The sequence below is a fragment of the Peromyscus californicus genome, unplaced genomic scaffold, assembly GCF_007827085.1.
Source record: "Peromyscus californicus insignis strain IS unplaced genomic scaffold, ASM782708v3 Scaffold_11__1_contigs__length_118956290, whole genome shotgun sequence".
NCBI classification, from domain to species: Eukaryota; Metazoa; Chordata; class Mammalia; order Rodentia; family Cricetidae; genus Peromyscus; species Peromyscus californicus.
Window position 1 is genome coordinate 37,138,328 of NW_026294402.1, and position 13,292 is coordinate 37,151,619.

The 13,292-nt window shown below is 40.5% G+C and overlaps 1 protein-coding gene across 5 annotated transcripts in view; it reads right to left on the reverse strand.

Annotated features, from left to right (window-relative positions):
* Arhgef12 (Rho guanine nucleotide exchange factor 12) overlaps positions 1–13,292 on the reverse strand; it is a 143,673-nt gene that overhangs the window by 9,406 nt on the left and 120,975 nt on the right. For 4 of the 5 annotated variants that reach the window (XM_052757569.1, XM_052757563.1, XM_052757578.1 and 1 more), the window contains 10 exons: positions 13,014–13,139; positions 10,959–11,073; positions 8,850–8,950; positions 5,100–5,177; positions 3,717–3,792; positions 3,064–3,231; positions 1,699–1,786; positions 946–1,032; positions 748–827; positions 250–483 (listed from right to left, as the gene is read on the reverse strand). In XM_052757569.1, the coding sequence (XP_052613529.1) occupies positions 250–483; positions 748–827; positions 946–1,032; positions 1,699–1,786; positions 3,064–3,231; positions 3,717–3,792; positions 5,100–5,177; positions 8,850–8,950; positions 10,959–11,073; positions 13,014–13,139 (1,153 nt within the window). The remainder of the gene's footprint in view (positions 1–249; positions 484–747; positions 828–945; positions 1,033–1,698; positions 1,787–3,063; positions 3,232–3,716; positions 3,793–5,099; positions 5,178–8,849; positions 8,951–10,958; positions 11,074–13,013; positions 13,140–13,292) is intronic. The other variant, XM_052757584.1, reaches the window with a different exon arrangement.

A 13,292-nucleotide genomic window follows, 5' to 3' on the forward strand; every position in this document is an offset into this window, starting at 1 on the left:
CTCTGACCCACCCAGACAGATTTGACAACAAAGCCTTATCACCCCTGGAATGTTTGTTTTTAAGTGGCAGGGGGTGAGGTGAGGTTCTTATCATCTTTCCAACTAGACCATAAATCTCTTGAAGGGAAAAGTATCATAGTTTAGACCTGTTTCCATGAAAATTCATTGCTTTTTCTCTGTAACAGGCTTTCTAGTACACACACATACTCTGGCACTTCATAAGTGCCACAAGTTAGGAAGAAAACTTACAATTTCTCAGTGCGTCCAACGCCCACCGCTCCTCGGTCACAGGCAGGTGTGGATCTGGAATTGGGATTGGATAACTGCCATCATCTTCCTTCAGTGTCCCGTTCGCACACTGCTCCTTTGCAAACTGTGTCGCAGTCACAAAGAGATGTTCTGCCTCTGACTTGCCAGGGGTACTCAGTGAATGAGACTGAGGTTTTGACGAAAGTAAGGGAGATTCTAATTCCAAAACTCTGTCTGTTCAGTGGAACAGAAAAGGTAGAGTATACCTTACTGGACATTTCATTTTCAACATGGAACAATCAGGGAATGATAGGGCAGGGTAAGCCACATAAGCTGCAGAGATCCCATACTGGGAAAGCGCACAGCACAGAGCGATGCTGCACTGGAACACAGGGCTCACAGGCAGCATCTATTCAAGGGCACGGTAGGTGCCAGGCCAGAGCCTTCACCCTAACAGATAACAGTGCATCTTCCCGAAGTCTCATCTATGTAGTTTACCTGGACTCTGCAGACCAGTGACTGAAAGATCATGGTGCTCCACTTTTAATTTGGATGGTTCTTCTTCGTCATTGTCTCCTCTGTAGAAAAAGACAAAAAAGAAACAACCCCTGAGCTTCACAAGATGTCCAAACTTCATGGCACTCAAATGAAGAACTGCTCATGTCTTCCCGATAAGAAGCACAATGGCACACTCACTCGCAAGGTGGCGACTGGGGCAGAGGAATCGGCTTTGTGGACTGCTCCTTCACTGCTGCAGCCATTCGACAGATGAGGTCCTGCCAGCTTCAGGGGTGAAAGGGATCCAGAACACAGGAGGAAAGCAGAAACACCCCATAAATACACTCAAGGAAAAAGAGAAAACAGAACCCAAACACCACTCATGCTGCCAGAAACAGCTTCATTTTGGGAGCACTCATGCAGATACTCTAAAACATACTTTAAAGAAAACTCTAACATGAGCACATGACCCATTTAAAGATTAATTTGGCACTTCTGAGAATGTTTTCTTTAGAAAATTTACTTCCTGTAGAATAAAATACAAATAAAAACATCAACCTCAAAAGAAACAAATTCTTAGAGGAATATTCCCAAAAGAGTATAAGAGGAAGTATTTGATTTCTATAGTGGTTTTCAGAATCCTAGTATAAAGGTGAGTTGTAGGCTGGAGAAATGGCTCAGCAGTTAGGGAACCTGCTTGCTCCTCCAGAGGACAGCCATCCAGTTCCCAGCACCCACATCAGTCAGCTCACAACCACCTCTAACAGTAGCTCCAGGGGATCTGACACCCTCTTCTGGCTTCTGCAGGCACCTGTACACCTATGCATGCGCACACACACACGTACACATACACAAATAATGAAATAACATTAAAAAACAAAGTTTGCGGAACATTTATATTTTGAATAATAGAATATCATTTAGAAAAAGGTAATTAAATCTGATACATACACCGTCTTTTCAGAAACTGTCTGTGCTACCAATTCATAAATTTGGGCTCCATTATCTGACATAGAGATGACAAATAAGGCTTTGTTATCTAGAAAAGAAGAAAACAAAATTTACTCTACCACTATAACCAAGGAAGCCAGATGCAGATATGAGTATTCTGCATCTTAATTTAGATAAAGGTTATATATGTTCACTTTGTAAAACTTCATCAAGTTTATAAATTTAAATTTTGTGTAACTCACTGTACGCTACATTATCTACAACGTAAATAAATGAAATTTATAAAAATCAACATAGAACTTCATTAGAAACAAAAATAAGTCAAAGTTCAAATTACTTAGACTCAGGGAGTTAAAAAAAAAAAGAGAAAACATATTAAGTTGGGACAGAAAAGTAAGGGAGGGAACAGGGAATATAGGCTTAACCAAAACTTTACATTATATACATATATGAAATTCTCAAATAATAAAAAATAATTGGTCTCATAAAAGTTCTGTCTTAATAAAGGTTATGTCCTGCCCAAGTAGAATGTGCTTTGGAGTTCTATCAAGCCTGTAATTCTGAAATTAAAATGCTTATATGAAAACACACACTGAACCCAATGCTATCCCTTTCACATTTATTTTAAACTACCGTTTTTCCAAGTTCTTAAGAATATTTGAAGAACACTGAAAAAAGGGGTGACAAAGTTTGCTGTCATGAAATTAAGTTACATAAAGGATCTCATCCTAATACAGTTCAACTATAACTTGTCAACTTAAACTGCTATAAAAAGCCCACATTGGGGGCTGGAGAGATGGTTCAGCAGTTAAGAACACTGGTTCCCAGCACCCACATGGCAGTTCAGAACCATATGTAACTCCAGTTCCAGAGATCCAATGCCTTCTTCTGGCCTCCAAGGGCATCAGACTCACACGTGGCTCAGAGACATAGATATATGCAGTCAGAACACCCATACACATAAAATAATAAAATTAAATAAAACAAACAAATTCACCCACCTCTTCAATTTTCACCTTTTCCCAACAAACAAACATGCCATTTTAATGACAGCCTTCTCATTGGGTTACCCTTAAAGTACTCACTGTCTTTCCTGGTATCTATCACCAATTTGAACAGAATAAACACAAAAGTAAGTGTATTTAAATTTTCAAATGCAGAAAACCACTGAGACAACTGTCTTAAATAATTTGGTGGTGTGAAATTTCAATCCAGTGTCTAAACAAGAGGCAAATTTCACTGAAGTTTTTACACACATAAACAACAAAACTACTGAAGTCAGTCATGCTGCTGAAGCGACACTGAGTACCCTGCACGACTTCACAGTGAATCTAGAAGTCAGCATCCTTCAGCAGACACACCCACCTGTTGCCACCTGTCGAACCAACACTGTGCTCAGCTTAATGACGGGACTGAATGTGTGTTTGCTGTCAGCTGTGGATGCCAGAATCTTACTATGGCACCGTAACACCAGTTTGTCATCCTGCTTCTGCAACAGTACAAGAATGTCTTCCAGCAGCAGCGTATAAAGATCTAAAAATAAAAACACAGAGAAAACTACTAAGTACAGAAATTTAAAATAATCTGACAAATTATTTCTGGAAAACCTAGCTAATTTAAAAAAACTGATCAGCAAACTATCTTCTTTAATTTCATTTTTAATAATTCATTTTAGTATGTTTTGTGGAAATACCAATATGAGAGTTACAAGAATTAAAAAATAATGACCTCTCACTGTAAGAACTTGATGAATCTCTACAGAAACTCACTGCAGAGATTCATCAGGAGATCGATGTGGAAATATAACTGAAGTGTGACAGTTTTCTGATACATTCCTAAATGAGTATGTAACACACTTTACACTTCACAAACACACAAGCAGATCTCCTATAAAGGTTCAGATATTGTAGCACGGCACTGCTAACTACTGAAAACTGTGAATGAGTCTGCTTCCCACCAGCAGACTTTCCTACTCTCTTCTCTCCCTCCGCTCCACACTGATGGGACTATAGACTTACCAATGCTTTTATCTCTATTCACCTTCCAAACCAACGGCCCTTCGTGAATCATCTTTCTTTTTGTTAAATCCAAATTCTGCCGAAGTAAAAAGAATAGTACACAAATTACTTCCAAGACTACTTCATCAGTGGGGTTACAGTCAGCATAATTAGTATATTTTCAAAACAGTCTTAATAGAAAAAATATCATTTACATTCGAACACGGTATTGCTACATGTCTTGAAAATGGAACAGTCAGAGTTAAAACAGCCTGAACAGAACCTTCTAAAAGAGAAGAATTTTACGGAAAAACATTCATGAGTATTCTCTCCAAACCTCCCTCCAGATGAGTAATAGCTTATGGCCGGCATTACAAAGAACCACAACAAGCCCTCACTCCTTAGCTGGAGTAAACCACATGCAGATGGTGCCTGCTGCTGTGTGCACGTATCTTTACAAGGCTTCTGAGTTCTAGAACTCTTAATTCCTAGCACTCTTAACTGCTGAACCATTTTCTAGCCTCCCAAAGAAAGTTTTAAAGGACAGCATTTGAGAATGCCAATTACTGTCTCTGCCAGAAACTTATTTATTAGTAAAAGCGCCATGTTTTAGCATTAGCATCTCAAGAGGAATTCTCACTCTTTGGCAGGTAAGAGAACACATACATTAGCGTGCTTTCTGATAAAACTAGTATATATGACATATAAGTTTATTTTAAATAGATATCAAATAAGTCTGCCAATACAACTACCAGTAAACTGGTATTTAAACAAAAACAAAAAATAACTTAAGGCCAGGCGGTAGTGGCACACTCCTTTAATCCCAGCACTCTGGAAGCAGAGGCAGTGGGATTTCTGTGAGTTCGAGGCCAGCCTGGTCTAGAGAGTGAGTTCCAGGACAGCCAAAGCTACAGAGAAACCTTGTCTGGGGGCGGGGGGGGGGGGGGGGGGGGGGGGGGAGGCCTTAATATCCTAAAAAAGGTTATCAATATTAAAGCCTTGGCATAAGAAGTAGCAATTAGTAAACATTTAACTATTCTGATATTGGTTTCGACCCTCATGCTTTTCAAAAGTGTAATGGAAAAATGATCTTGACTAAGTGATCTGAAAAGCTCTTGTAGTGAAACAGTGAAATACAGAGCAATTAAAATCGATTAATAACTAGTGTTCCCAAGTCTTCTAACTATTCCTGCCACACAGTTACCGTTTCTCCCAGAATCCTCCTCTAGTAAAGATGAAAGGACACGCATCAGACATCAGCAAGCAGAATGAAGTCACAAATGCAGACAATCTACAACGCAGAACTCCTGCAAGAATGGCCATTCCCACTGCGATGTTCATTGTCTGCCAGGTCTTTAGTACACTGTACTTTATGGTTTTAATTAGGATTAGACCATTTCTCACCCTGAGCTCTTCAACGTTTGGGTACTCGGACAACTTGAGATTGGAGGTGTCAAGGCGACGCTGATAGTCTTCTAAGCGCTGAAAATTAAACAGGATACAGTCAGGGTTAAGGCTTTGAGCATCAATGACCTCTTTCATTCTAAATGACATAAATGTCTTAAATCTGTAATTTACAAGAGTCATTGCAATACAGATATGACAGACAGTCCACTCCTTCCTAGCACACCTTTTCCCCATCATTGGTGATACTTTCTGAGTCTCCCCTTCATTCGTCTCCAGCAGTCCCTTCTCAATCTTCTTTTCAAACTTGGTGACCACTAGGAAGCTTATACCTATTTTCTGAATATGTAAACCATGTACACAGTACAAAATTCAGAAGGTACTATAATATACATAATAAAAAGTATGTCTTCTCCCACCCCTGGCTCCCCTCCTGTTTTCTCTAAAGAGTAATCATTAACATTCATTTCTTGGGTGACCTTTGAGAAAATCCTATGCAAACAGAATACACGTGTATATGAGCATGCTTGTCTCTGTGTATGTTGTGTGTATATATCAGGCCTTTTAAAACAAGAGGTGGGAGAATAATACAGCCTCGCAGGACACACTCCTCTTTTCTGTTCATACAGTATACTGACTGCTGGTTTGTGTCTGTTTTGTGTCAACTTGACACATCTGGAAAGAGTGAAGCTCAACTGAGAATATGCCTCCATCAAACTCTAGGCAAGTCTGTAGGGCACTGTTCTGATTGACAATTGATGTGGGAGGGCCCGCCCTAGAAGCTCTGCCACCTTGGGCAGGCGATCCTGGGTTGTATATGAAGGCAGGCTCAACAAACCATGGGGAGCAAGCAAGTAAGCTGCCTCCATGATATCTGCTTCAGTTCCTGCCTCCATGTTCCTGCCTCGGCTTCCCTCACTGATGGACTGTAATATGGAAATTTAAGCCAAATAAACCCTTTCCTCTCCAAGATGATTTTGGTCAGTTTTATCAGAGCAAGAGAAAAGCAAACTAGGACATAGAGGTATTCCTTTTTCTCTGTGTACAGGATTATCAGTATATCTTGGAGATTGTTTTACAGTAGCATATAGAGAGATGTGTCTTTTCTTCAATAACCACACAGCATTCAAACTTCAAACACTGTAAATCAATTATAGTTTACATACTAATAATGGGCATCCAGGTTACTTCCAAGTTTGACAATAATAAATAATACTGTAACAAAATGGTTTTAATCATGTATGTTGTATTCCTGTATAGATATGTATGTATGTATGTATGTATGTATGATACATTTCTAAAAGAACTATTGCTTCAAAGGGTTTGAGCATTTTCCTTATCATAAAAGTTCCAAATACAAATCAGTACACCACACTCCACAATCAATGTTCACCATCTACTACAGACTGCCCGTCTATTCATCTCCCACCTACACGATCGTCTACCTTATGCTGTAGATGCCTTTCTAAATAATCAAGTGTGAGTACACGCCCCACTAAATACTGCAGCATGCACATCATTTAAGTTCAATATTTATTAGTGGTTTCTATGTTTAAAGTTTTGTGTGTGCAAAAATGTGCACACATGTGTATGGACATGGTAGGGGCCTCATGTACAGGTCAGGGGAAAATCTGTGGGAGGGTCAGTTCTCTCCTTCTACCGTGTGGGTGCTAGAGGCTGAACTCAGGTTGTTAGGCTTTAGTAGCAGGACTTTCTTCTGTTAAGCCATCCTCGCAGCCCCTTCAGTTCTTTTTTTAAACTTTACACATAGTGCTGGGCGGTGATGGCTCGTGCCTTTAATCCCAGCACTCGGGAGGCAGAGCCAGGCTTGGTGAGTTTGAGGCCAGCCTGGTCTACAAAGCAAGATCCAGGACAGACATCAAAACTACACAGAGAAACCCTCTCTTGAAAAAACAAAAACAAAAAACTTTACACATAGTAAGATTTGCATTTTAAGTGCATTTTTCCATGAATTCTGACAAATACACTCGTGTAACTCAAATTCCTACCAAGACATGCAGTATTAGTATGGTCCCAGAAAGGTTCCTTATTATTTCTTCCTAGTTTATCTCTACACTATGTCCCCAGTGGCAATTGCTTTACTTATTTGTTTTCCTATCACAAATTAGTTTAGTCTCTTACAAGCTCGCACAAATGGAATTATATGTATGTGTTCTTTTGTGTCTGGTTTCTTTCACTCATTATAATGTTAATTAGATCTATTCTGGATACCTCTGGTAGCCTTCTAAGTTATATTCTATGAGTATACCACAATTAGTTTACCTACTCTCCTGCTGAATTCTTGAGCTGGTTTCAGTTTGGGGAGATCATGAATAAAGCTACCATAAAAATTCTTATACAAGTCTGTTTGTAGGTATTCACTTCATATCTCCTCAGTAAATCATTTCAAACAGAACTGCCAGGCCAAAGGTCAGAAGTACAGATACAGGCCCTTTTAATATACATAGACATTGCCATATTTCCTCCTGGGGTTTCATCATTTTGCACTCCAAACAATACTTTTGAGTTGTACAGTTTTTCTAAGGCCTTTCCAGTAAATCTGTCACACTCGGTTCCTAAGAAATGACAACCATGTCCACGAATGTCAAGAACCTCTCTATGTCCACAATATTACATTCTATCTTCAGCTTAATCTAATTAGAGTTAGGCCCCTCCAGGAAACTGCTCACTACACATCTCCACCTGCTGCTCACTACACATCTCCACCTGCTGTTCCACAAGCCTGTGGCTTCTCCATGCCTCTTCTCTATCCACACACGCAAGGCAGAAACCTGAGCATCTCTTCTTGACATCATCCCTTCACATCCTTCTCAGTCAGGCGGCAAGTTTTGCTAGCTGGGCCTCCTAAGCACTTCTCTAGCCCCCCCTTGCTCTTCACTGCTCTACACCACTGTTGATCTTGGACCACCCTCCTTCTTCCTTCAAACTACTCTTCAGGGAGCAATTTGATTCATGCCTTAGTAACAAGGTACTATTGCTCTTAAAACCAAAATTCAAGTCTTTCAAGAACACCAAGTTAGCAACCATGACATATCTGCAGAGGACCTAGCTCAGACCCACACAGGGTCCATGATTGTCACTTCAGGCTCTGTGGGCCCCTGTGAGCCCTGCTTACAGTTGATTCTGTAACGTATGAGAGAAGAATTAAAAATAAAAAATTTTAAAAGGAGGAAAACAGAAATTCAATTCTTTAATATGGTAGGAAAAGCCCTGTATGATTCAATCCTCATCTAATCTTTGAGTTACTCATATTGTTCCTTCTGCATCTAGCTCGCTCTTCACACTGTTTTTGGTTCATTTCTGTTCTTTGTTCAGAGTGTGTGGTTCAAATGTTAATTCTTCAAACAGTCTTTCTCTGAGAAACACTACCTGACATGTCCAAACTAGGTGTGGCCCCTGTGAGACACTCACAGCACCGGAAGCTCTGCTTGTAACACATATTCACAACCAACATAAGACATGAACATTGCAATCTAAGCTCCATTCTCTCACACACCCAGTCCTCTCCACCCGGCATACAGTACATGTTCCACAAATACCTGCTAGGTAAAGAGGAACAAATGAGCAAATGGGAAGCTAGAGATGGAACTGCATCTCTGACCATCTGGACCCCACTACTCTATTAACAGCAAACAAAAGTCCTGTTCATCAATTAACTGTATAATGACACTTTCAGTTACTTCAGATTCTGGATATACCCATCCTGCATATCTTGCTTCTCCTTTTTACCTGCTTGTTTTCTGCCTCCTTGACAGCCTGATTTACATAATTTAAGATCTGACGACAATGATCTGCAGCCTTCTTCACCTTTTCCCTTTCTGGTGGCCATTCTAAATACAAGGAAGAGACAGAAAATGGAAACAATTAGGAAAAAAGGAAATGTACACCCACACACACACACAATTTCATTTGATTCAAATGAACATAAGAAGATATATACTACCACCTTGGACATTTCTACACTATGTTAAACCTATGTCACAGTCTCTATTTGGGTAGGTTTTAGACAGGTATTAAGGTACATGCTACTTACAAGACTGAGGAAGGAGGCCCGCTAGCTTGAGGTTAGCCTTGGCTATATGCTAAGACCTGTCTCAAAATAATTTTTCTTTTTTTTTTTTGGTTTTTCGAGATAGGGTTTTAAAAATAATTTTTCTAAAGGGACTAGCAATGTGGATTATTGGTAGATTTCTTGCCTAACATGTACAAAAACCAAATCCAACCCCCCAATACAGATAGGATGAAAAAAGAAAGGGGAATCACAATACAGAGCCCTAGATGCAAGACTGATGTTTTATACAACATATTAAAACCCCATTGTTATGTACTTCCAAGGAAGGCCTCTATAAGCTGAACAAGCAAGGACCCTCTCCTCCCCCTGGAACCGCACAGTGTATAACCTAGATGATTATGATCACTGGGTCTCTTTTATTTATTTTGTTTTCTTTTCTTTTATTTTTTTTGGTTTTTCAAGACAGGGTTTCTCTGTGTAGCTTTGCGCCTTTCCTGGAACTCGCTTTGTAAACCAGGATGGCCTCGAACTCACAGAGATCCACCTGCCTCTGCCTCCCAAGTGCTGGGACTAAAGGCATGCGCCACCACCGCCCGGCCGACCACTGGGTCTCTTATGCACTCGTTTTTATACAGTAACTCTGATGAACTCCAGAATAAGTCTGTGATTGAGACCATGTTTAAAGCAAGGAATAATTACAACACTAGTAGTGCTAAAAGGTTCACCAATATCACAGATGCTCTGTCATCTGTACACTAAAAAGAACAACCAAACCAGAACCAAAGCCATAATCTTCAAACAGTGCGACAGCTCCACTCACAGATGCATTAAGAGTGAAACTCAATGAATAAAACGTCAAGCCACATTTTTTGCAGGGTATCATAGTTTGTGATCCCCAATATGCATTCCTAGTCTCAGGTGTAAGAAACTGGAATTTGGAACATAAAACTCTGAATCATTTCACGTTTCAAGATGAGAAAGCTGGAATGTTAATTCATTTGTTTGGCTTCATAAAAGTACTTTTAGATACAAAACATCTCTTGACCTAGTATAAAGCCTTTTCAAAACAATTATATATACTAGCACAAAGATGGATGGATTTTTCCTAGACAAGGTCAGATGACAATTACTATATACTTTCCAGGCCAAATGACCTCTACTCCAAATACTGAGCTCCGCTGCTGAGTGCAAAAGCTCTCAAACACCGTATGCAAACAGATGGACTGGGTGTGTTGTGTTCTAATAGAGCCTTACTGACAAAAACAGGCAGTGAGGTCCAGGTGTGGCGGTGCATGCCTGCAATCTTACCACCTAGGAGGTGAGAACAGGAGCATCAGGACCACCCTCAGCTATATAGAGAGTTCAGAACGAGCCTGAGCTCTGGGAGACTTTTTCTTTAAAGAATAATAATTTTGAAATAAAAAGTAGGCAGTGACCTTAATGTGGCCCATGTACCACAGTATGCCAAACTCCACGCCTGAGCTGCTACTACTAGAGGACATAGTTCAAACAAGCTGAAGAAGACTTCACTGTCTTGTCAGAAAATTTCTGCCATACCACTGGCAGAAATCAATTCTAGGCACCAGGAAGCTATGAAAGATTGCTATTTATTAGCGGGACATATTCTTTGGTTTGCACACACGTGTGTATCTGTATAAGTGTCTCTATGCATATGGGTGTGCAGAGACCAGAAAGAGTGTTGGATCTCACAGAGCTGGAGTTCAGGGGTGGTGAGCCACACATGTGAGTGCTAGGACCTTGGGAAAGCATCAGTCATAGAGCCATTTCTCTGGCCCCCTATTTTTGTTTCAGCAAAAAAGCTGTACCTGTGTATTTGGCGATATTATCCAAAAGAAGTGGGTATTTGGTAAGCCTCTGCATTTGGGTGGGAATGATATCCTTCAGCTGAAGACGACGACACAGGGGGTTACTCTCAGCATCCTAAAATCAAAGAGAAAGACGTCAACTCACAATTCAAATTAGGACAAATAATTACTAAATATGTATCAGCTATTTACTAGAAGTGCCCACTGTAGCAGAGGTCTGGTTATTAGATCAACATGTTTCTAAAGAAAGAAAAAGCGTTACCACATCCTCTCTAATGGTATACTCCAAGGCAGTCTGAAACTCCTAACCAGTGGGTTTGCTGTATGTTTGAACAAGGGCTGAAAGCCCTTGATAAACTCTTTTGTTTTATACAACTTTAACCTCCTTTTCAGAAATCTAGGCAGAGTTTCCTGCTTGGCATTCCTATCAAAAGTTCATTTACTAGCTTATTATCCACCGCTCCAAGTAGATACAATGGGTCACTAGTCCAGATATGCCAGTTGATACGCATCAGAGGTCTACAACTTTAAAGTAATGTGACAATACATATTTCAGACTCTGTGGGCTAGTCTGTGATATAGTCACAACTATATCAGAGTCTGCAGTTTTAGCAAAGAGCAGTGACAGATGAATGAGCATGGCTTTGTGCAATAAAAATATAAACCTTTAAGGTATCTCCAAGATCCCCACTCTCTGGTGTATGCAACTCCATCCCCTTGAGTGTGGGTGGAATCCGTTCTATAATTAGTTTACTATCACTTGACTTTGATTTAATCAAAACAAAGGAGAGTGGCTGACTTGATCAGAGGTGGCTGGAACCCCAACTCGAGTCCTTGCAAGTGCTCTTAACCTCTGAGTCACCTCTCAGCCCCCCAGCATTCTAGATCAGAGAGAAGGAAGGAAGGGAGGGAGGGAGGGAGGGAGGGAGGGAGGGAGGGAGGGAGGGAAAAAAATCCATCAGTCACCTGCCTGCGAGGCCACAAGGAAGAGAGATGGGGTATTCTCTAGGAGCTGGGACAAGTTCTTAGACAACAATAATCAAGAAAGGAAGACCTTGTTTGGGGGAGGTGGGGGGCACAGGGCTTAGGTGAGCTTCAAGTGAGACTACAACTCTCTCCTATATTTTGATAAATCCAAAGGAGAGGCTCCTTTTAAATTGTAGCCATATTCTTAAACCACAAAAACTCTGACTGTCACTTAAACACAGCAAAAGGAAATGAATGCTTGATGTCCAAACAACTTTATAAATCACGCAGGTGGATGGAGAAGGCCAGGGGAACACAGCTCCAGACTCTTATTTGTTCCTATCCCTACCCCAGCACTCATGAAATCTTCCTGAGCCTGACAAAAAACCATCTCAAATTTAAACAATATGCTTTTCATAAGTGAGTATGTGCCAGGCCTGGTGGCACAGCCTGTAAACTCAAGGCCAGCATGGGCTACAGAGCAATGTGCCAGGGCAATTTAAAAAGCCCTTACCTCAAAAGACTATAAAAAGGGCTAGGCACATAGCTCAGTGGAGAATGCCCACAGAACAAATATGGTCTTTTCCTAATTAAAACTGCTGTGGCAATGTGGCTATCTATGTCAAATATTTCAATCTTCATATGTATTTTTTTATTACTTGTCATTCTCAAATCATCTTTATCCTTCCAGTAATTTAAGAAGTAATGTAAAGCATTTTTAAAATGTCAACATACTGCGTGGGACTGGATAGATAGCTCAGTGGTTAAGAGCACTGGCTGCTCTTCCAGGGGACCCAGGTTTAATTTCTAGCACCCACATGGCATCGGCTCATATCTATCTGTACCTCCAGTCCCAGGGGATTCAGTGGCCTCTTTTAGCCTCTGAGGATAGTGCATATACTTGGTATACAGACATAAATACAGACAGAACATCCATATTCATAAAACAAAAACACAAATGAAGGGGAAAAATATTGTTAACATAAATGAAACACTCTGAGCCAGAATTCTTCAAGTTCATTCTATAATCAATACAAAACTTGTAACTTCTAGGGGGAGGGGGTAAATCACATAACTTGCTCAACTCACCTGCACAAAAGTCTGAAATCGAGAGTCCTTTTTCTGACGAGACTTGATCATTTCCAGAGCAAAAGGCTGGTTACTGCAGAATGTAGCGGCAGCATGTTTCAGCTTCTCCTCCCCTGGTCCACTGAACTGTGCCAAGAATGCAGAGAAGACAAGAGAGAATAAGATACTGAGCACACATGAGACCAAGTAAGATGAGAGATGACTACAATCCTTCAGACATCCCAGGAAGCATTCTCAAATGACAAGAGACAAAACTTGGTGTGTGCACACAGTATCAAT